The sequence below is a fragment of the Notamacropus eugenii genome, chromosome 3 (assembly GCF_028372415.1).
Source record: "Notamacropus eugenii isolate mMacEug1 chromosome 3, mMacEug1.pri_v2, whole genome shotgun sequence".
Classification (NCBI taxonomy): Eukaryota; Metazoa; Chordata; class Mammalia; order Diprotodontia; family Macropodidae; genus Notamacropus; species Notamacropus eugenii.
Window position 1 is genome coordinate 39,796,707 of NC_092874.1, and position 24,203 is coordinate 39,820,909.

Genomic DNA, 24,203 nt, shown 5'->3' on the forward strand with positions numbered 1-24,203 from the left:
TTGTGATTGCTTGGATTTTTTCTTCTGAAAACTGCCTCTTCATGTCCTTATCCATGCATAGCTTTGAGCCTCAGTTTCCTTTTCTGCTAAATGAGTACAATACCTGCCTCCCAGGGCTGTTGTGAGGACTAAATGAGAGACTATTTATAATATACTCACCCCAGTGACTGGCACACTGTAGGTGCTTAATAAATGGTTGTTTCAAGGAGTAAATGTCCTAATTCATACAAAGTACTATGGAGACCTTAAAATGTGACCTACATGTCTACTCTTTCTTTTTCTGGGGCCCCACATCAAGCCCACTTTGGATCACCAAGACTCCTGGGAAAGGCTACTCAAGACCTGAATCCAGTTAATGTTTTGAGGACTAAATTAGTGTCCCAAGATGTCAGGAGAAAAGCTGGGCGACAATATAGAGGGAGAGCAAGGACAGGACAGCTGCTTTGCATCCCATTTATTTCTTTACCATATTTGTTTATTCAAACCTAAAAAGAATGATCCCCTTTAAAGATGGGGATGGGGGTGGAAGGAGGGTGGAAAATCAGATAGAATAGAGTGGTAGATTTGAAGATACTTTAAAAAGCTGGCTGTTTTCATCCCAAATTGGTAGGGCCTAGGAATGTTCATATTAAATACTCATAACTCTTGAGCCTCTAAAGAACAGTAGATGACCCTCATGGCTAGAAAAAAGGAGGCCTAATTCTTATCTTTTTGTAAAGTAAAGATTATACAGTGCTTTTAATTACCTTGAGTTTCTTTCTGAGTGATGTTTTAATAGTAATATTCTTCAGTAGGGCAGCATTAGATAGCACTGGGGTATATGAGGTGTTCAAGGAGGACTAGCACCTGTGGTGTGAAGGCTGCCCATCCACCTTTGGTGTCCACCTGTCCCCCAACTCTTACCTGTGGCTCCAAGAAGTTGTAGCATGCACAGTGGCCACACCTGTCTCAGCAGATGGACTAAACCAGGTTGGGAGTAACCAACAAACCTTAAACCTGCCAGTGAGTTAGGGGGAACATCTACCCCAAGCATTTGAAGACTTCCCGCAGAAGAGTGAGTGGATGAGAACAGTTTGTTCCAATGACTGCAAAGGCAGATGAAGCAAGCCCTGTGGAGGGATTCAAGTTTGGTCAGACATCAAAGAAGCCACGGTCATCTACTTCATCCTGGACCATTACCAGTCCTGCCACTGGCCCTCAGTGACTTGGGAAGAGAGAATGAGGCTGGTGACTTTGACCAGTTCTGCCTCACTTAAATCTAATTCATTCATGAGTCAGACACCACCCCATTATGCCTTTGAAAATGAAGGACAAACAACACCAATGGGATAGTGGATAAAGAATTGGACTCCAGCAACCCACTTAACCCTTTGTGTACCCTGGCAAATCCTTTAAGAGACCAAGCTCTAGTCACCACCTGAATGGAGTTTTCTCATTAGGGAGTTCTCCTGTACCAGTGAAATCACAGGTCCATTCCTTTCCTTATCCCCATTTTTTTCTGGGGACTTTTTATGGCTTTGGGACATGGAGCACCCCAGTCTCCAAAGAATCAAAGTTGGGCATCATCCAAAGGATGATGGAGAAGCTATATTATATTACCAGTGAAGAATTGTACAAGGGGAGAATCAACTGATAGGCATTTATTAAACACCCATGTATAAGGTGGGTCCTAATAGAGTCCCTGCCTTCAAGGTACTTACATTCTGAGGGGTACGGGCGGGGCAATAGGTGGATGCCATGTATATACATTTGTGGACATGTGTGCATTGGCAGAGTGGATGGAGTGCTGTACTTAGAAGGATTTGAATCCTGCCTCAGACACTTACAGGGTATGTCACCCTGAGCAAGTCACTTGATCTGCCTGATCCTCAGTTCCTTCATCAGTAAAATGAAGGGTTTGTATCCTATAGCCTTTAAAGATTCTTCCAGCTATGAATCTATGATCCTGCTATGGCTTTGTGCTCTTTTGGTATCCACACAATGTCAAGAGACCTGGAGAAAGACCCTAGTATGTAAGATGTACCCTTCTGTAGGATTTCTAGGGAAAGAGGGGCAGAGGTACCTGGATGAGAAAGCAATGTTGGGATGAAACCTGCCGCACTAGGTCAAGTGCTCACAAGATCCTTGAGGCAGTTGGGTAGAGTGTTGGACATAGAGTCAGGAAGACTCGAGTTTAAGAGTTCACTTACCTAGTTGTATGACCCAAGGTCTGCCCCAGTTTGCTCATCTTTAAACTGGAAATAATAATAGCATTGTTCTCCCAGGGCTGTTGTGAGGACCAAATGAGAGAAGATTTATAAAACATTTTGCAGACTTTAAAGTGCTATATGAGTGCTAGCTCTTATGAATTATCAAAGTCAGAAAGAAGAATCAACCAGTTAGCTCAACACAGATTTTGAGTCCCTGGGAGGTTTGGTGTTAGGTGACTTTTGGAGGCTCTGTGACCTTACAACCCAGTCTTTAGATGCAGCTCAGTGGATCTAGGCAGGGTCTCCTTCCAGGAAGACTGAGTTCCGGCGGCCTGGGCAGGAGAAACCTTTGAAGTGAGGTGGCTGTTAAGCCATTTCTCAATGTCTCAGATCGGAAGGAGCCAAGATGGCGGAGTAGAAAGACACATGTATGGCTATCTCCGAACCCACAGCCCATAAAATATCTGTAAAGAAGAACTCCCAACAAATTCTGGAGCAGCAGAAGCCACAGAACAACAGAGCGGATGAGATTTCTGTTCCAGAGAGACCTGAAAACCTGATGCAAAAGGTCCATCCCACACCAGACTCAGAGCAGAGCCCAGCCCTGCCTTGGCCATGGCACTGAGAGGAGCAGATCCAAGCAGGCTTCAGGGACAGAATCTCCAGCGGCCACGCAAGTCCCTCCACCCACAGGTGACAAGGGTTGGTGAGAGGGTCTCTTTGGCTGGTCGAGAGGGGAGTGGGGTGTCTCCATAACTCAGGCTCCCTCGGGAGGCAGCAGTGGGGGCAGCAGCAGACAGGGGCTCCCCAAGCAGGCAGGAGCCCGGATTCATTGTTGAAGGTTTCTGCATAAACCCCCTGAGGGAACTGAGCCCTGCGAGGTGGCCCTGCCCCACCTGAGCACCTGAACTTAATCCTGCCCCCACCCAAAGCCCTGAGGCTGGGAAGCAGCATTTGAATCTCAGACCCCAAGTGCTGGCTGGGTGGATCTGGAGGCGTGGTGGGTGTGGAAAGAAAACTCAGAAGCCAAGTCACTGGCTGGGAAAATGCCCAGAAAAGAGAAAAAAAACAAGACTATAGAAGGTTACTTTCTTGGTGAACAGATAATTCCTCCCTTCCTTTCAGATGAGGAAGAACAAGGCTTACCATCAGGGAAAGACACAGAAGTCAAGGCTTCTGTATCCCACACATCCAAAATAAATATACCATGGGCTCAGGCCATGGAAGAGCTCAAAAAGGATTTTGAAAATCAAGTAAGAGAGGTGGAGGAAAAACTGGGAAGAGAAATGAGAGAGATGAGAAAGAAAAGCATGAAAAACAGATGAATGTCTTGGATCGATAGAGTCAGAAAACATGAATAATCTCCATGGGCCTCCTTAGGGTTATGAAGCGTCCTTCACCACTGCTTAAAATAACTACAGTTTAGTTTGTGCATTATCACTTGGCGCCACTCCATTCTAGGCTTTTCTTAGAGCAGGAATGTTGTAAATGGTGCTTTAATAATGCCTGATTAGGAATTGACCATAAAAACAGGAAATTGAAATGTAGTTAATCATCAGATAATTATCTTGCAATCATCCCTGACAGCCTAGGAGGTATTCGATGGCAACTCCCCTCAGAAACTTTTCTGTTTCACAAATAGAACTGGCAAGTTTAATCCTCACAACAGCCTTGTAAGGTTGGTGCTATTTTTAATCAAAAGACACAAAAGACAAGTGATTTGTCCAGATCACATAGGTACTAAGTGTCTGAGACTGGACTGGATGTCAAAATAAAACCAGAAGTTCTCCCAGTGGGTTGGTTGGATTTCCTACGGAACATTTATGGCAAGATATATACAAGAATCACTCAGTATGAAAAGGTGTGGGAAGATTGCAGTCTGTACTAGGGAAGGAAAGGGTCATTGATTATCTCAGTTTGTTTAATCCTGAGTTACATGGCAAGGAGTACAAGGCAATGTCTCTGAGAATGTTCCAGAGAGATGGTTATGTTTAAATGGAATCTGGCCAACCTCCTACTAAGCTGGTTGCCTGTCCCATGCTCCAATATGTTTTGGGTGCCAACGTTGTTAATGACTGTCTTGCGTGCCCCACTGAACTCATTAGTGTTATTTAGTATCACTTCTCATCCAGTTTTGGAACATTGCTTCAATGTAGTAGCAATATAGTCACTTTATAAGATTATGTGAGATTTGCTTTTTTTAGTCACCAAGATAAAAGTGGGACATGGAGTATCACTTTATAGGCTTTTGTGGGCAACCTTGGCATTCACGAGACTGCAGCGTGGCACCGCAGTTATGGCCTTTTGCTCACATAATCATTTCCTAAGGAGATTAGCATTATGATTATAGGCTTTTCTATTCAATTATTCTTTTAAATAAAGAACTCCTTATTTAAATAGCTAAGTATCAATATTAGCTAGTATCATTAGTGACTATTTTAAAAGATGAATTAGAGTGATAGGAATTTAAAAGGGGCCCCCACTCCAATTTAAATTAAGACAACCTAAGCACAATTAGGAACCTAATTCACATACCTTAACTCTTATTCATTATTGCGTTCTTCTAATCCCACCCCGTGTTTGAGTGGAACATGTTTTTTTCCTCACCCAAAAAGGTTTTTTCTGGGAATCAAAACCTCATACTGTGCCTTCAGTTTCAAGCACCTTTGCTTGATGAGAAGTATTGGTTCATCTTTCTAGAAAGAGAAATCTGAGTGCTTGGATTCCCTTTAAACGAGCTCTTGGGAGGAGGGCCAAGCTTCCCTTTGTTTTCATGAAGGATATGGCTTTTCTGACTCTCCTTCTGACTATCCTGACTCTTGAAGCCTTCCTATCTAGGGGCAGAAGCATAGATTTTCCAAGGCACTACATTTAAAAGTCCCCACAACTGCATGGTGAAACCCAGTGACTGTCTTTTTCCAATCAGAGGGCTGTGATTTCCGTTCTTCATCTTAACACATTGTTCTTTGTACACTATTCCCCCAAAGATTTGTTATAATCTGTTTAGGTTTACACAGATCTCCGTGGGAACTAGAACCTAGCCTTTTTCAGAACATATTCTAATAGAACATGACAAGTTTTTAAAATAGAGCTGCAAGATAGTTGGATGACAAATGGAGATTGAGGGTTTTTTTCTTCTTGCCAGCCTTCAAATTGTTTTGAAGCTGTACCTTCAAGCCACAGAAATCAGACTGTTCTCACTTTCCCTGGAAATCTAACAAGAAGAGTAATGTGTAAGGTCTTCCACCAAGTAACACTTGTAGGGCACTTTCAGGTGTGAACTTTAGATGAAAAAATGCCACTTAGACCCCAAGAATGCCAACACTGGATATTACATGCTAAAATGGAATTTGGAAGCTCCGGGTATAATACCATCTAACAATGTCAAACAGTTGTCACCATCTTTAGGAAGGGTTACAACTGAAATTCCAGCCAATTTAAACACGAGAATGTCTGAAAGGTCCAAGAGAATCAAGGTGTTTGCTTCAGCTGGAGGAGGATAGCTTACTAACAGCAGTTGCCATGTTCTTTTGTTGGCTACAGTGCAGAATGAGATGGACAGTAATAGAGGGTGACAGAAACTTTGGTGTATACTAGCTCATTATTGAAATTATCATGAAACATTTGCCCAAGAACATCCCTATTTCATAAATAGCACTTCCTAAATCCATTCATCATTGATTAGTGTCCTCTGAAATGCTTTTATTTTTCAAATCTCCTTGGCTGCCTAAGGCTTCATTAATCAAATAAAATCTGACTTTCCTAAGCAACTGATTTCCACATTTTCCTAAAATACTATGATTACTAGCTTTTCCTGTTTACTGTGTTCTTTGGATTCTCTGAATACCACAGGAATACTTACCTGATTTCTTCACTTATTTCTATTTTACTCTCCACTTATATATATATATGTGTGTATATATATATATATATATAGAGAGAGAGAGAGAGAGAGAGAGAGAGACAGAGACAGAGAGACAGAGAGACAGAGAGACAGAGACAGAGAGAGACTATTATATAATATTGTATATATAAACATATATATATATGAACATATGTATATACATATACACATTAAGGGAAAAGTCCCTGGTTTTTACTTATTTAAAAAGCTAACCAGAAACCTTTTCCTCTTACCATTCCCCTCATATGCCCTTTTCCCAACTCTTCTCTCCAAACAAATGCAGAAAAAAATGGGATCTTCTGTCATTCATTCCATTTCTCCCAACCTTTCCTTTTTAAAAATAAATCCCCTGCTCCAGTTGCTTTCCCTCACCCCAGTTTAAAAAACAACACCATCCCCACTCCTCTGCCTGACACTTCCAAGTTCTCCAATCCTTGCTGGTTAAAAATAAATCCCTCCCTCTGATCTCTGCCTACCTCTCCCCTGTTGAAGACACAGCACAAAAAAAATAAACCTTCTCCAACACTTCCCACCCAGCCACCCCCCAAGAAAACAAACCTTCCCACTTTATTCTTTAACTGCGGTTTGCTGTGCCTCGAGGTACAGCTTAAAAATATAAGAACAACTGTAGCAAAAAACAGTAATAACTCCCCAACTAATGTATGGGAAATACAGGGAGGAACATTTTTCATAAAAAAAATGAAACTTCAGCACCAAATCCTCATTTTATAAGAAGGTTCAATTCCCATCTCAAACACTTCCTACTGGTGAGACTCTGGACAAGTTACTTAACCCTTTTGGGCCTCAGCTCCTTATCTATAACATGAGGTATTTTTTCCAGCTCTAAATTTACAACCCTGTGTTCATCATAATCCAGGCCTATAGTGGGTCAGGGAGACACAGCCTATGAAAATAGAAACCAAATGCTCAGATTTGGTTCCAGAATGGAGTATCCAATCTTAAATATGAGATGACTCGTGTGTTAGAATTTCCCTCTTGACATGAAAGGTTCAGGAATACTTTGTGAGCTTCTTACATCTCAAGCTCCTTGCCCCCACACATATGATCTGGGAATTCAAGCATCTGGCACTCCCCAAGGGCAGTTACAGCTCCCCTTATAAGCAGAGAGGCTCACAAGGCTCAAAATATAGAATTTTGTTTAAAGTTTATTCAAGCAGATAAAATTCCCTCCCTCCCTTCTTCCCCAACAGACACAATAAACAAACTTTCATGAGTTACAATACTGGTCTAGGTACAGTTCCAGTGGGGAGTAGTCAGGGCTTGCTTCCTTGCAGTGGTGCTCCCCTTAACAGATCTCACCTTGATCACCCCTTGCTACTTGCAGCAAGTATTAGTATTTGATATTACTGGTGCTAGTTTCTGCTATAATCTTCTACTGTCTTGGCCCAGCCTAGAAGGGCCTCTTTAGAGATGAAATGCTGAATAATTACTGGCCTCATTGGAGTTCTCACTATCCAAACTAAAATACAATCTCCTAGCTGGAAAGAGGGGAGGAGTCCTGGGTCCTGGACATGCAGAGAGGTAGAGGAGAGAAAGCCTGAGAAGTATAGCTCTCCTCCACTTCCAGAAGGTAGTGGTCATCTTTGGTCATCTTACCACAGCATTATCTTTTGCGTAGCTAGCTTTCTGAATCTCAACCTATTCTGTCCCCTACTCGTTGAAGTTCACCTCTCTTCCAGAAGATGGTGCTCATAGCCCATCTGCTTTCTGCTGCTCCCCTTGTGTCTTTGTAACTTAGGGGTCTTCAAAGATGACATGTACTTGTCTTTTCCAAAGGATCCACTGTGCAACCTGGTGTATGATAAGTCTCAGAGTGTTTGGTTTAAAAGCAACACCACTTCCTGCTATTTTTAAACTCTTTGTAAATAGCCCTCACAACCTCAAATCTCCCCTACTAGACTTCTTGTGGGATAGGTGGATCCCTACAAAATTTTGATCAGGCAACTCTATCTTTGGCATCATTTTGTGATGTGGGACTAGATCTCAGGAGATTCTCTAGGATTGGTTATATAGATCTAGAATCATCTGCCTAGAGATGTAATTAAACCAATGGGAGCTTGTGATCACCCGGTAAGAGAGCATTGAGAGGAACAAGGCCAGGACCAGAGTCTTGGGAAACACTCACACATAGAAGGCGTGACATGAATGATGAATCAGTAAAGGAATTATCACGGAGGTCAAGGACAAACCCAGGAGAGCAGCATCATGAAAACTCAAGCAAGGAGAGGACATGCAGGAGAAAATGGTGGTCACTGATGTCTGATTTAACAAAGAGGTGAAGAAGGATGAGGTTGGAGAGGAGTCTGTTAGATGCAGCAGGTCATCGATCACTTTGGAGAGAACATTTTCAGATGAGTGAGGTTAGAAGCAAGATTGCAGTGGGTTAGGAAGAAATTAAGAGGAGAATTAGGAGTGGATAGCTTATTTCAAAGAGTTTGGCTGAGAAAGAAAGGAAAAGTAGGTTGGAGGGGACACCATCCTCTTCCTTACCTTGGAGCATCAGGTCCAGGCTGTTTAAATTGCCCTTGGTTATTTCCCAAAATAGTTAGAAGATGCAGGGGAAACAATACTATGTCCTTCCAGAACTAAGAACTATCACCCATGTGCTGGAGTGGGAGAAAGCTTTATGCTCCTTATTACAAACAGTTAATATGTTTCTAGCCAGTTAATAAAAGGTCCTTGCCCAATTATTTTAATCAGTTCTGATGTTCATTTTATACATTTCCCCATAATAAGTGACTTTATGATCACCGAAACTGTATCACATCAACACCTATACTATAAAATGCCTCATTCACTTGAATTCAACAAGCATTTATTAAAAGTCAGGCATAAGACTCTGGGGATCCAAAACCAAGTACAGATGTACCAAGGCATCTAAGCTTCTATAAGCAATGGCATAAGTAAGAGTACTGACTTGGGCAGCTAGGTGGCAGCAGTGGATAGAACACCAAGCCTGGAATCAAGAAGCCCTGAGTTCAAATCTAGCCTCAGACACTTATTAGTTGTATGACCGTGGGCAAGTCACTTAACCTGTTCACCTCAGTTTCCTTGGCTGTAAAGTAGGGATCATAATAGCACCTACCTCCCAGAGTTGTAAGGATTACATGAGATAATTATAAAGCTCTTAGCACAGTGCCTGGAATACAGTAGATGCTGTATAAATGCTTATTCTTTTCCCCTCCCTGAAGTACAAACTTAGGTCTTTTCATCTCTCTGGATTTGAGTTCACTAATCTATAAAATGGAGTCATTGAATTAAGTTATCTTACTACTCAAATAATCTGTAATCAGCTATTTCATCATTTCTACTGGCTTTACTTTCTGAAGGGTTTTACAATGATTCTGGTCAGAGCATTGTAATCTGAATGAAACAATTTAGGTTCATCCTTCCTCTTCTTCTCTCTCAGTAGGCACACAAACCAGTCAACTCTCTCCCTTTCCCCCCTTAAACAAGACTTCTAGCTATAGATTCAATTGAAAACATTTCACTGGGAATATTTCACTAGTGCTGTCCCCACCCCCCCAATCTACATCATCTTTCATCACCAACACCAAAAAAAAAAAGTGCATATGGGGCTTGCTTCTCTGTTCCCAATCATTCATTAATAGGCTAAATTTAGATGTCTTTGCAAACGCATCTTTAGAAGGGCAGGAAATTGACTCCATTCTCAAAAAAGGTGACTTGTGGTTGGTATAAAATTAGGAGTCAAGGAATAGAGCTGATGTAGCCAAATCCCCAAGATGCTGCAAGCAATGAGGGCCCCCAGAGATGGTCCTGTCAGTCCCCTTCCTCCTAGCCAGTGTTCCTTTAGGCTGAAATTAATGGGGTGCCTAGTGTGTCCTTTATGACATTTAATCTTAGGGAGTAATAAGTGAACCTCTGCAGGTTATACAGTCATAGCTGAGTTCAGATATGCACCTTGCTTCGCACCCCACACTGAAAAAGTTTGAAGGAGTCTGGCATTACAGCCTTGTTATCTGCTGTCAATAGTAAATCAATGATTTTGACGGTTTTTCGTTTCACTCATCTCTTAGTCAATCTGATCCAGCAGATAAAATACGAGCTTCAAGAGTCAGAGGACCTAATTTCTTTCTTTCTGAATCTAGTACTGACATTTTGTGACCCTGGTCCCTTTGTATACTGTTTTATTTTTTTGTTAATTTCTTTTTTATTATGAACATAGCTTGTTTGTACAATCCACTCCAATCAACATTTATTAAGTGCCTACTATGTGCCAAGGCTCTGTGACACATAGTTATTTATAGGTTATCTCCTTTAGATTATGAACTCCTTCAGGGCAGTGAGCATTTTTACCATTTTGTGTGTGTGTGTGTGTGAGTGTGTATGTGTATGTGTGTTCCCATTACTTAGCACAGCATATATAGGCATGTAATACATTTTTGTTGACTGATTATCAACAAATACGAACATTTCCATATACAAAGAACAGAACCAAATGGTATGAAACCACAAACTTCTGTTACATTAAAGTGTATATCCAATTTAACATTGTAGCAACAAAATCACTGTGTGTCTATCTGAAATTTGTTTCCTACTTTGTATTTTAACTTTTTATTGATGCTCCTTTCTGTTTTTAAAAAATATATCATGACCCTCTAACTTCCTCTACCCTTATATAGAAACTCTCTCTTATAACAAATTAATATAGTCAAGTAAAAAAAATCAGCACATTGACTATGACTGAAAATGAATGTCTAACATTATGCTTTAACCCTATTCCATCACCTCTCTCTCTGCCAAGAGGCTGGCACATAGTAGGCACTTAATAAATGTTTATTGATTGATCAATGCTTTATCATCACTCTTCTGAAGTAATGGTTGGTCCCTGAATTGGTCGAAAGTCTATAGTCTTTCCAGGTTGTTGTGGTCCTTGTATAAATTGTTTGTGTGGCTCTGCTCACTTCATTCTCTGATATTTCATTCTGGTCTTCTGACTGTCATACTCAGTCTGTCATATTTGCTATTTCATATGGTACAATAATATTTCTGTTCACTCGTGCTACAGTTTATTTGGCTGTTCCCCAATTGATGGCCATTCTCTTTGTTTCTAGTGTTTTGATTTGACTTTAAGAGAAAGTGCTGCTGTAAGTATTTTTGGATGTTTTTTGCTATATGGTTTTTCGGGGATATGTGCCTCATAATGGTGTTGCTGGGTCAAAGAGGGTGCACTTATAAACAGTCTAGTGACTTTGGGAGTATGTTTCTAAATTGCTGTCCAGAAGGGTTGAACCAATTCATAGCTGTACTAACAGTGCAGTCATGTGCCTATCCTTGTATCTTGACCTCCACCAATGACCATTTTTCTCCTCCGTTGTCTTTGTCATTTGGTGAGTGTGAGGTAAAACTTCATAGTTGTTTTAATTTGCATTTCTCTTATTATTTGTGATTCAGAACATTTTTCATAAGTTTGTTTTTTTATAGTTTTATTTATTTTTAGATTTTGACATTCATTTCTACAAAATTTTGAGTTCCAATTTTTCTCCCCATCTCTCCCCTCCCCCCTCCCCATAACACCTTGCATTCTGATTACCCCTTCCCTCAATGTGTGCTCCCTTCTCTCACACCCCACCCTTCCCTTATCCCCATCTCCTCTCCTTTCTTGAAAGGCAAGATAGATTTCTATACTCCATTACTTGTATTTTTTATTTCCCAGTTATAGGCAATAACAATTCTCAACATTCATTTCTAATATTTTGAATTCTAACTTCTCTCACTTCCTCCCTCCCCACCCATCCCCACTGAGAAGGCAAGCAATTAAGTACAGGCTATATATGTGAGTTTTGCACAAGACTTCAATAATAGTCATGTTGTGTAAGACTAACTATATTGCCCTCCATCCTACTCTGTCCTCCCTTTATTCTATTCTCATTTGACCTTGTCCCTTCCCCAAAGTGTTTACTTCTAATTACCCCTTCCTCCCATTTGCCTTCTCTTCTATCATCCCCCTCACCTCACTTGTCCCCTTCTCCCCTACTTTCCTGTAGTGTAAAATAGATTTTCATACCAAATTTAGTGAGCATGTTATTCTCTGCTTAAGCCAAATGTGAAGAGCGTAAGCTTCACTTTTCCCCTCTCACCTCCTCCCTCTTCTCCTCCATTGAAAAAGATTTTTCTTATCTCTTTTATGAGTGATAATTTGCCCCATTCCATTTCTCCTACCAATATATTCCTCTCTCACCCCTTAATTTTATTTTTGATAGATATTATCCCTTCTGATTCAACTCAACCTGTGCTCTCTGTCAATATATGTGTATGTATGTATAATCCCTCCAACTACCCAAATACTGAGAAGAGTCTCAAGACTTACAAATATTATCTTTCCATGTAGGAATGTAAGCAGTTCAGCTTTAGAAAGTCCTTTATGACTTCTCTTTCCTGTTTACCTTTTCATATTTCTCTTGATTCTTGTGTTTGAAAATCAAATTTTCTCTTCAGTTCTGGTCTTTTCATCAAGAATGCTTGAAAGTCCTCTATTTCATTGAATGACAACTTTTTTCCCCTGAAATATTATACTCAGTTTTGCTGGGTAGGTGATTCTTGGTTTTAATTCCAGTTCCTTTGACTTCTGGAATATCCTATTCCAAGCCCTTTGATCCCTTAATGTAGAAGCTGCCAGATCCTGTGTTATCCTGATTGTATTTCCACAATACTCAAATTGTTTCTTTCTAGCTGCTTGCAATATTTTCCTTGACCTGGGAACTCTGAAATTTGGCCACAATATTCCCAAGAGTTTCTCTTTACAGGTCTCTTTCAGGAGGTGATTGGTGGATTCTTTCAATATTTATTTTGCCCTCTGGTTCTAGAATATCAAGGCAGTTTTTCTTGATAATTTCATGATGTCTAGGCTCTTTTTTTGATCATGGCTTTCAGGTAGTCCCATAATTTATAAATTGTCTCTCATGGATCTATTTTCTAGGTCAGTTGTTTTTCCAATGAGATATTTCACATTATCTTCTGTTTTTTCATTTCTTTGGTTTTATTTTGTAACTTCTTGGTTTATCATAAAGTCATTAGCTACCCTGAACTCCACTCTTATTTTTAATGAACTACTTTCTTCAGTGAGCTTTTGAACCTCCTTTTCCATTTGGCTAATTCTGCTTTTTTAAAGCCTTTTCTTCTTCATTGGCTTTTTGGACCTCTATTTCCAGTTAGCCTATTTTTAAAGGTGTTATTTTCCTCAGCATTTTTTTGGGTCTCCTTTAATAAGCTGCTGACTGGCTTTTCAAGCTCTTCCATGGCCTGAGCCCATTGTATATTCATTTGGGAGATACTGGATGCAGAAGCCTTGACTTCCTCTGACAGTATGCATTATTCTTCCTCATCTAAAAGGATGGACATACCTGTTCACCAAGAAAGTAACCTTCTATGGTCTTATTTTTTTCCCTTTTTTGGTCATTTTCCCAGTCAGTTACTTGAATTCTGAATCTTTTGTCAAGAGGAGGGTCCTAGTGCTCCTCCTCACCCCAGGACCATGCTCAGGGCTGAGATTCAGATGAGCTGCTCAATTCACTGAGCTTTATGCTCAGTGCTCCAACAATGGAACAATGGATGCTAGCTGCTACCTGCCTGCTGCTACCAGAAGCCTCTGCTGCCCAGCCTCTGCCACCACCTCGGGCTGGGGACAGGAGTAGACCCCACTCCCTTCTCACTCTGGTTGAAAAAGCCCTCTTATTGTCCTTTGGTGCCTGTGGGTTGAGGGATCTGCAAACCACTCCTGCTTCTGGAGATTTTGTCCCCGAAGCTTGCTGTGGTCCTGCTCCTCCCAGAGCCATGTGGCCGAGGCTGGGCTGGGCTCCACTCCACATCTGGTGTGACAGACCTTTCCCACTGGCCTTGCAGGTCACCCTGGACTGGAAATCTCCTCCACTCTATCTTTCTGTGGCTTTTGCTGCTCTAGAATTTGTTGAGAGTCTTTCTTTACAGGTATTTTATGGGCTGTGGGAGAAAAGCTAGAGTATGTAAGTACATACATATAGGACAGTTTGAGATTTGTCATTACTGAGTCTCCTTCATTCCTAATTTCTTTTCATTGTTTCCACTGAGATTTTTGACCCTTTTTCTTCCACAGGAATTTTGCCATTATTTTGTTCTTTAAAACAACTCTTGGGTGGTTGGATTGATATGACTCCAAATCTATAAACTAATTTAGGGAATATCATTTTAATTACATTGCCATAGTCTAACCATGAGCAAGTAATATCTTTTCCATTGTTTATTTATTTTTTTTCTGTAAAGAGTGTTTTGTAATTATAGTCACATGTGTTTGGCATGTCTTGGTAGGCTAACTCCCAGCTGTTTTATACAGTTGGAGGTTTATTTTTGAATGGAATATGTTTCTTATCTCCTCCTACTCAGTTTTGTTAATAATAAACAGAAAGACTAATGATTTTGATGGGTTTGTTTTAGGTCCTGCTACTTTCCTGAAGTTACTGTTCCTGATTGATTGTATCTCAGGGGTTCTTATTGGTAAAGAGATAATTTTACTCCCTTTTTGCGTCTGCTTATGTCTTCTGTACTGCAATGTCTAGTATTTATAGAACTACCATTATTTGATATAGGTCTAGACATGCTGGCTGTTTTTTTGTAAAGATAAAGAAATTGAGAAAAACAACATCTTATTTTTCTCATCAGTCAAGTAGGATCCTGCAGATGTTTCCTCAGGAAGTTGGAGTTAGAAATATGTAACTTCAGGGATCACCTCTTCCAACACACCCACTCCCATTTTACAAATGAAGAAACCAAGGCCCAGAGAAGTGAGTCAGCTTTTCCAAAAGGAGAAACAAATCCCCTGTTCTAACCATCATATTCCCCAGCCTGCCAATGATATGGAGTCAAATAAGGTAAATCTATCAGGGGAGGAAGTGTGCTGGGGAGGGAGGAGCTCTCTGATCTTCTTAAACCCAAAATACATTGTGACTCCATTGTATTTCTCAAGAGCTTGTTTACTCCTGGGTTTGGCTACGATGGGATATGTTGGGAAGCCACATCCTGCAGTTAGAGAACATTTCAGTATTTATTCACTCACAAGGTAAGGTCCAAGTCCTCTGTAGTCCTGTATCAGGAACTAAGCCACAGGGCAGGGCCATTTGAAGTGAGCTATTGTCCTTCCAGGATCAACTATGAAACAGGTGCCAGGTATTACATAGGTAGCAAGGTGGCACAACTGGTAGAGCACTGGGCCTGGAGTCAGGAAGCCCTGAGTTCAAATCCCATCTTAGATACTTATTTGTTTGTTGTGTGACTCTTGGCAAGTCACTTAACCTCTGTTTGCCTCAGGTTCCTCATCTGTAAAATGGGGATAACTTTACCTGGGCGGCTTGGTGGCGCCATAGTGCACAGAATGCTGGGCCTCATCTTCCTGAGTTCAAATCCAGCCTCAGACACTTACTAGCTGTGTGACTCTGGGCAAGTGACTTTACCCCGTTTCCCTCAGTTTCCTCATTTGTAAAATGAGCTGTAGAAGGAAATGGCAAACCACTCCAATATCTCTGCCAAGAAAATCCCAGTGGGGTCATGATGAGTTGGGCACAGCTGAAACAACTTAACAGGAACAACACCAGTTTTAGTACTTACCTCCCAGGGCTGTTGTGACGATCCAGTGAGGTAATATTTTTAAAGTGCCTGGCACATAGTAGGTGCTTACTAAATCCTTCTTTCCCTCCCTCTATCTTAAGTGCCCAAAGGCAGGTGCACTGACTTGAAGTTCTATCTCAAGGCATTACCTCCTTCCTGGAGCAGGTGCCAGCATGGATTATTGTTTTGCAAATTTATTTCAGTCAGTTAATGAAACCCATTGGAGAATAATGACATTGATTTTTGTTTCCCTCAACCATCTTTCCCAAGGCTTATAAAACATTTCCTCCTCTCCTACCCAGACACTGTCTTTCTCCCTCTGCTACTCTTACCTCAGTTATTTTGAAGATTTCCCAAGGCTTTCTCTTGCTGAACTGTCTGTGGTTGTCAGAGGCTTTGTGTAATAAAGGAAGTGTGCATTTATTAAGAACCCATGGGGAACATGGTCTTTTATATTTACACAGAAAAGTTTTAATTTAGCCAAAATGGGATAAAAATTAAATGTGACTGTCGTGCAGATAAGGAGGATTTTCTGATGCCCCTGGTAAAGAGGCTGGTTCCTGTTCTCCTGGTCTGTATGAGTTCTGGTCTTATCTTTTAATGCTAAATCAATTCTGTCATTTCTCAGGGCTTCTATTCAGTCAGTTTTACATTTCAATCAATAGGCATTCATTAAGCACCTACTATGTGCCAGGAACTGGGGATACATGAAAAGAGAATAAAATGATTGCTACTTTGAGAGAGATACATATGTATATATATATACACATAAGTGTGTATACAAGTACAGAATGAACATAAATACAGATATATTTATATCAGTTTATATCTGTGTCGGTACATATGTAATATATGCATGTCCACACATACACATGTGTCTATATACATATATACATGTGTGTATATATGTTAAACACAAGGTGGTTTGGGAGAGAGGGCAGTAGTATTTGAGGGGAATGGAAAGAGCTTCATGTGAAAAGTGATGCCCAAGTTTCATCTTGAAAGAAGAGAGGAATTCTAAGAAACAGAGGTAGGGAGGGAGGGCAGTCAGACATGGGAGACAGACAGTGCAGAGGCGCAAAGCCTGGAAGAAGAGTGCTGTGTGTGAGGAACAGGGAAAAGGTCAGTTTGCCTGGATCGCTATGTTTGAGATAGGGAGTAATGTCCGCTGAGGCAAAAAAGAAAGATTGGGACCAGGTGGAGAAGGGTTTTAAAAACTAAAGAGAGGAGTTTATTTATCTGAGAATTAATAGGGAGCCACTGAAGTTTATTGAGTGGAGGAATGACACGGTCCAATCTGCACTTAAGGAAAGCAGCTTTTTGGGAGACTTGAAGCTGGGGAGTCAGTTAAGAGGCCATTGTGATCATCTAGGTGAGAGATGATGAAAGCCCCAAGTAAAGGGGCAACTGGATGAGTAGAAAGAAGAGCCAGATGGGAGGTGGGAAAGGCAAGACTGGCTGTGAAGTAGGAGTTATGGAAAGAATGATGGTGTCTTTGATAGAAATAGGAAATTTGTTCACTATGAAACAGGAATTCTACAGGGCCCAGTAGAAGGGATGGATGATCAGTCAATCAGCAAACATTTATTAAGTGCTTTTTAAGTGCTGGACATTGTGCTTAGTACTGGAAATATAAAGAAAGGCAGTAATATATAGTGATAGGGGAGACAGTATGTCAATTAGAAGATACCTAAGGAGTAGAAGCTTTCTTCTTTAGATGGAGAAGCTCAAGTGACTTCCTGAGTAAGATGGTATTTGATCTGAGTCATGAAGGGAGGCAGAGGGGGAGAGAAATCACCCAGGAATGAGTGATAATAAAGACAGAGGTTTGGAGATGGTATGTGATGTTTAAGAAGGACAGAGAGGCTAGTGTCAATGGATGTGTGCAGGGAGAAGTAAAATGTAAGAAGATTGGAAAGGTCAGGTTGGAAGAGCCTTAAATACGAGGTAGAGGACTTGATAGTTGATCCTGGAGGTAATAGGGAGCCAGTGGAGTTTATTGAGTAGGCCTGGGGTGGGGGAAGGTGGTGACATGGCAAGACCCGAGCTTTAGAAAAATTGCATTTCCAATTCCATGAAGGTTGAGTTGGAATGGGGAGAGATCTGAGGCAGTGAGATAATTAGAAGTCTATTACAATTATTTGGGTGAGAGGTAAGGGCCTAACGTGGTGGATGTGTGAGTGGAGAGAATAGGGCATATACAAGTACGTTGGCAGGGTCGGGATCTGGGTGCCCCACTTGCTTCTCCTCTGCAACTGGGAGGTGCATCATGCTCTACTGTTTCAAAGGTTCGGTTCTGCAGTGTTCTGTATTCTCCATTAGAGGCAATGTGTGATTCAGGGCCTTCTGGAAGCTTGGATTTGGGAAGTGGACTTTATGGCACAGTGAAAAGTGCTAGGTTTGAAGTAAGGGGATCTGGATTAAAATCTTACCTCTGTTACTCACTATATGAGTAGGACCTTGGTTAAGTCACTTAACCTCTGTCTGTCTCTGTTTCCTTTTCTGTAAAATGGGAATAAGATGTGGGGTAGTGGTTGGCTTAGGTGGTCTCTAAGATGTTTTCTAGCTCATTTCCATTCAAACTTTCCATTTTAGTTATAGAAATCTCCCTTTCTTTGGAATTAGTTTTTGGGGAAATGCGGGAATTCTTGCTGACTTCTTTGTAAGGGGTTTGGAACTCTTGGGTTATCAGGGTCATGGTCTCCTTGGGAGAAATCTCTTGGGATGTTGTGTCCTTGCATGACTTATGTCACCCTTAAGCAATAACTGACCTTCAGCAGTTATGTTGAGCAAGAGCAGCAACAGCCAAGCACGTAAACTCAGCACACAGTGTACATACGAGCTTCTTGCATACATGGAAGTAGAATGCCTATATATACTCTGAGCTAGCTGAGAATAAATGGAGTGCATACCATCCTTGCTCCCACCTCATTCATTTGTTCCTGAAAGACCTCATGCAGGCATAGATTTTTGGGGGACTCAACACTTAATAAAAGCATTCTGTTTGTTGATTAATTGGCCAAATATATACGAATGTGTGTGTATATTGTATATGTACAGGTCCGGTATATGGAAATTATGTACATACAATGTATGTGCTACTTATTTTGTGTATGTGTACGCTCATATTGACCAATATATATTTACCCATATATACGTGTGTACACATACAATGTGTGTATGTGTACACATGCGTGTGGCTCTGTGTATATGTATAAGTATATATTATATGTCTGTATATGTTTATATCCTTGTAAGAAGCTGAGTTGTTCTTCTAGATAAAAGAATCCAGGACCTGGTGGTGAAATAGTAAGTTGGGCAGACTGTTGGTAGATTGGCAGCCATGAGCCCATGGGTCCTGACTGTTGGCAGGAGCCAGATTGTATGCCTTTATCCTCCATCATGTCCCTGTTTCTTTCACCTTCAGAGTCGTGCCTAGTCTTGTATCTAGCATCAGCTTGGGAGGAGAAGAGGACAAATGAAGCCATGTTCCAGGCCTGATAGTGGGGGTGGGGTGGGAAGGAGTTTGCCCCTGGTACATGTGGATTTTTATGTTTGTGCTGGTTTTTCTGAGTCACCGCAAATGAATTACAGTGCTAATCAGGACTGGAAGAAACATTCTCTGTCCCATGAATACAAATTGCTCGTTGTTTTTCTCTGGGAAAGGAAAGGGTTAAATTTTAATTGTTGCTGTGCAATTAAATATTGTTTTGAAGCAAGATACTAAGAAATGTCCTCAGCTGCTAGCTTCTGCCGTCTTTAACTCTCCAAGGCAGACAGTGACAATCTGTTGAGCAACATTACTGCAGCTGGTGACACCCACAAGGGGAGTGAGGGCTGACTGAGGCTTCACCCGGGACCAAGTGACACCAGGGGATGGGGTCTCTTCAGGTCCACCTCTGGCAAAGCTGGGAAGTAGGCAGTGGTCTCCAAGCTCTCTCTGCTCTCCTTCTCCATGCCCCCTCTTCACTCCTTTGGTATCCATAGATACTGCCCAGTCCAACCAAGACTGGATAACCTTCTAAGATGGTGGAGGCCTGAGTAGATAGAAGTTGTTCTGAGAGAAAGGTCTTGGGGTTTTAGTGGACTGCAAGCTACACATGGGTCTATAATGTGATGTCACAGCCACAGAAGCTGGTGCAAATACAGGTTCTGCTTCCAGCAAGCTTGCAGGAATAGGTAGATGATGATCCCATCAAACTTTGCCCTCTTCAGTCCTTATCTGGAGTATTGTGTTCATTTTTGGGCACCACAGTTTAAGAAAGAGAGAGTGCCCAGAGAAGGGAAGCCTGGATGATGGTGGGCCATATGAGAATCATTTGAAGGGAGGGAATACATTTAATTGGTAAAAAGAAATTAGGGAACATTAAAGCTGTCTTCAAGTATTTGAAGGACTGTTGGGTGGAGAACGATCTCAATTTGTGCTTGTTTTGGTTCCAGAAGAAAAAATCAGAAATGATGGATGAAAGTGGCAAACTTGATTTCAGGACAAACTTCCTCACAGTTAAAAGAGTCCAGAAGTTAAATGGGGTGCCTATGGAGACAGTGGGTTCCCCGTCCTTGGGGGCCTTCCAACAGACTGGGGGAGCTGCTTGTCACCAGCTTTGCAATCCTGGTCACAGAATCTTGGACCCTCCTCAGAACCACCCTGGGCTCTCATATTTCCTAGCTCCAAACAATGATCAAGGAAACATTCCTCTCCCCTTTTCCAGTCCTCCTTCATGTGTCATCCTCTAGTAGAAGGGAAGCACCTTCAGGGAAGGGCCTATCTGGCTTGCTTAGATTTATATCCCAGCACTTAGCATAGGACCCAGCACCCTGCAAGTTCTAACTAAAGACTTTTATCTCAGGGGGATTTCTTTGGGCTTGGTGGTCCTTTCCGCCTCTCATGTCTTGGGATTCTGTAAAATAATCTGCAACTATAAACAAACTCCCTCTAACTTCCTTTTTGGATAGCTCTTTTAGGGAGTCTTTCCTTGGGTAGCTTTTGCATATCTCCATTCTTTCCTGCCTGTTTGTAGCTTCTTGCTTCAACTCACACATCTCCATCCTTCAATCAACAAGTATTTATGAAGTATACATATATATACACATACATATGTGTATGTACATACATACATGTATGTTATGTGTGTGTATATGTATGGGTTTTTTTCCAGGCACTGTGCTAGCCACCAGATATATATATGAATCCAAAGACTAAAACAATTCCTGTTCTCAAGGAGCTTCCATTCAAATGTTGAGTCAAAATGTACGTAGACTTATTGTTCAGTCATTTCAGTCATGGCCAACTCCTCATGACCCCATTTGGGGCTTTCTTGGCAGAGACTGGAGTGGTTTGCCATTTTCTTCTCCAGCAGACAGACGCAAAACACAGACAAAATAAATAGAGAATAACTTGAGGCAGAGGAAGGGTCTCTTCCCTGTCAGAGGCTCAAGTTCCAAAGTAATCCCCCCAGTAGGTCCCTCCCTGATGAGCCCCTCTTCTTCTCCCAGGCTTCCACTCTCAATGTCCTAATTTTATAGAACTGAGAAAAAAATATAGACTGACAGTTTGTATGTTTTCTACCTGAAAGGAACATTTTTTCCTGGAAGGAACATTTCCTTAATCCCTTAGTGATTAATGACCTTTCCTTCAATCTCAAATTATCCCCATACATGCACACATGTTATGTCTCACCAGTAGCTACTGCATTGCCTAAGGCAGAGAAAGGTGGCCCCAGAGCCAGGAAGATCCGGGATTCTAACTCTACTTCTGACAAAAATTGGTTGTGCAACCCTGGACATGGCACTATTCTTTCTGCCTGATATTTAATGTAGTCATTTCTGTCATGTCTAACTCTTTGTGACCCCATTTGGGTTTGTTTGTTTGTTTTTTGGCAGATACTGGAGTGATATGCCATTTCCTTATCCAGCTTATTTTACAGATGAGGAAATGGAGGCAGACAGGATTAAGTGACTTGCCCAGGGTCACACAGCTACTTAGTATCTGCGACCAGATTTGAACTCAGGAAGATAAGTCTTTCAGACTCCACTCCCAGGCTTATAAATTGCAAAGACAATTCTCTGCTTACTTTCACTGCTAGAGGAAATTTCTGATTGGAGAGATCCTTATACCAAATGGAACCCCCTTCCTAGAAATAGTATGGTATAGTGGATAGGGCACCGCATTTACTTAGAGTTAGGAAAATCTGGGTCTAAATTCTGCCTTACATCCTAATTGAACAACTTTGGGCAAGTCACTTAAATTCTCTGTGCATCCGTTTTCCCATCTGAAAAATTAAGTGTTAGTAAAGCCATAAGACTCTGCAGACCTTTCTTGCTCCAAATCACCAATCTTCCAATCCCTGTCCCCCAATCAGAATGTAACCTACTTGAAGGCAGATTTTGATTCATTTTTGACTTTCTATCCTAGGCCCCCACCACTGTGCTTTGGACAAAATAGACAAATCATAGATGCTTATTGAACTGGACTGGATTAGAGACCATCTGGTCCACCATGCTCATGTTACAGATGAAGGAACTGAGAACGAGGGAAAGTGATTCACCCAAATTCACACAGCCTGGAAGTGGCAGAACCAGAATTGGACCTCAAGGCCAGGAATATATATATCAAAGCATTTTTGAATATTAACTATCTTACACATATGAAAGTTATAGAAACAGATTCAATATTCTCTTTGTATGATATGAAGGCCAAAAGGTTATGTAGGAAAAAGGGATTGCATATAAAGGAGGGGAGAGGGGCTTCCAATATGAAACATCATTATTGCTGCTGTTTTATCAGCCATAGAATCATTGAATAAGATTATGGAGCCTACAGTCATAAGTTTAGAGCTGAAAGGCTCTGGGGGTCCTCTAATCCACCTTTCTCATTTAGAGATGAGGAGACTGAAGCACTGAGAGGTTGGATTACACAGTGGATTCTGATTCCAAATCTGTGCTCTTGTCATGGTGGGGAAGTGACCACATAGAAGGAAATTTCATAAACCCTAAATTGGAGTTTTCTCTCCCTGGCTGCACCATTCTGCCCATAAAGGCCACAGGCAAAACAATTTTTTTTAATAAAATGTTAAGATCCACGTGCAGGGCCTGACTTAGCTTTTGAATTTTGGAAGGTGGGCTGTAGAGCTGTTGATTGTCTAGAAAACTATTTCTTTCCATAAGGACTGTTTTCCTCCTACACAGGCTCCAAACTCTCTTATTATCTATATTTTTAGCATTTGAACATGGAAGTTCCTGGATCATCCCTGATTATATAGAATGAATTCATTCCAAATATGACCTTTTTTGTTTCTTCCTCATTATCTCTGCATTTGGGAAATATGGATTAAAAAAGGATTGTTGACATATATTACAGAACTAGACAGGTGTAGTACCTAGCCCAGAGGGATATGGGCTCCAGGGAAGAGGACTTGATGAAAATAAATATATCCATAAACATAGAACAAATGCACCAAATTAATAAGATGCAGTGTTTACATTGTCTCCAAGTTAAGAAATGACTGCATTTGTGGAGTGTAGTGAGTAAGGGGTGGATTGGAAAGTTTTAAGATGGATAGTTTGGTGGTAGAATAATTAACAATAAAAACGTTTATGTGGCCCTTTAAAGATTTCAGAACATTTTATATACTTCATCTTACTCAAGTCTCACAACAGACTCAGTGAGGAAGACACTAAAAATTCTTTTAACCCCAGTTTTCGAAACTTGAGACCCAGAGAGGTTAAGTAATTTGCCCAAGGTCACATAGCTAATAAGTGTTAGAGTTGACCCTTGGCCTCTGTTGCTCCAGAATATAAATCAATATTCTTATCCACTATGTCATGCTGCTCCAAGTGAGTGGACAAAATCTAGAGGTTGCATTTTGGTTTAACGGAGTTTGAGACGTGCAGCAGGACGTAAGAACAGAAATATTCCTGACATTCAGAGATGCAGGACAGAACTGAGGTTTGCTCTAAAGACAGCCTTGGTGGCAGAGCCATGCTTCAATTTCTAATCTCTAAGAGTATTCTCTTAAACAGAATGATGGGATTTGGGGAATAGGATCGATCAGAAAGAAGAAATGAATGGAAAAGATATTGGAAGGTAGACTGCAGAGCTGTTGATTGTCTAGAAAACTATTTCTTTCCATAAAGACTATTTTCCTTAATGGATAGAAATGAATGGAGAAGATATTTATGTTGGTTTTCTCTACCTAAAGGCTTTTTCCCTGGCCATTTAACATTTTTATTGATGTTGCTTTGCGGTAGCAAACCATGGAACACCAATGCCTCCAAAGAGTAAAGGTGAATATCACAGAGAGGGCAATGGAGAGGTGAATGGTGGGACTGAGCAGGCTACCATATATAACCTATGAGGAACTCCAAATGAAAAAATTGGAGTTAAGGATGGATAGAAAGAGATGATGGGCCAGTTATAAGGAAAGAGCCAAGTATACCAAATGACCAACCAGAAATACCACTATCACTCTTGAGATGTTGGGAGGAATATA

At 41.1% G+C, this 24,203-nt stretch overlaps 1 protein-coding gene across 7 annotated transcripts in view; it reads left to right on the forward strand.

Annotated features, from left to right (window-relative positions):
• The window catches only part of NEK11 (NIMA related kinase 11), a 283,992-nt gene that overhangs the window by 240,094 nt on the left and 19,695 nt on the right, over positions 1-24,203 (forward strand). Inside the window, exon 16 of one of the 7 annotated variants that reach the window (XM_072651316.1) lies at positions 14,770-14,978. The exons of the other annotated variants lie outside the window; for them this stretch is intronic. Within the exon in view, the coding sequence (XP_072507417.1) occupies positions 14,770-14,935 (166 nt within the window). The 3' untranslated portion in view covers positions 14,936-14,978. The remainder of the gene's footprint in view (positions 1-14,769; positions 14,979-24,203) is intronic. 7 annotated transcript variants of the gene reach the window in all.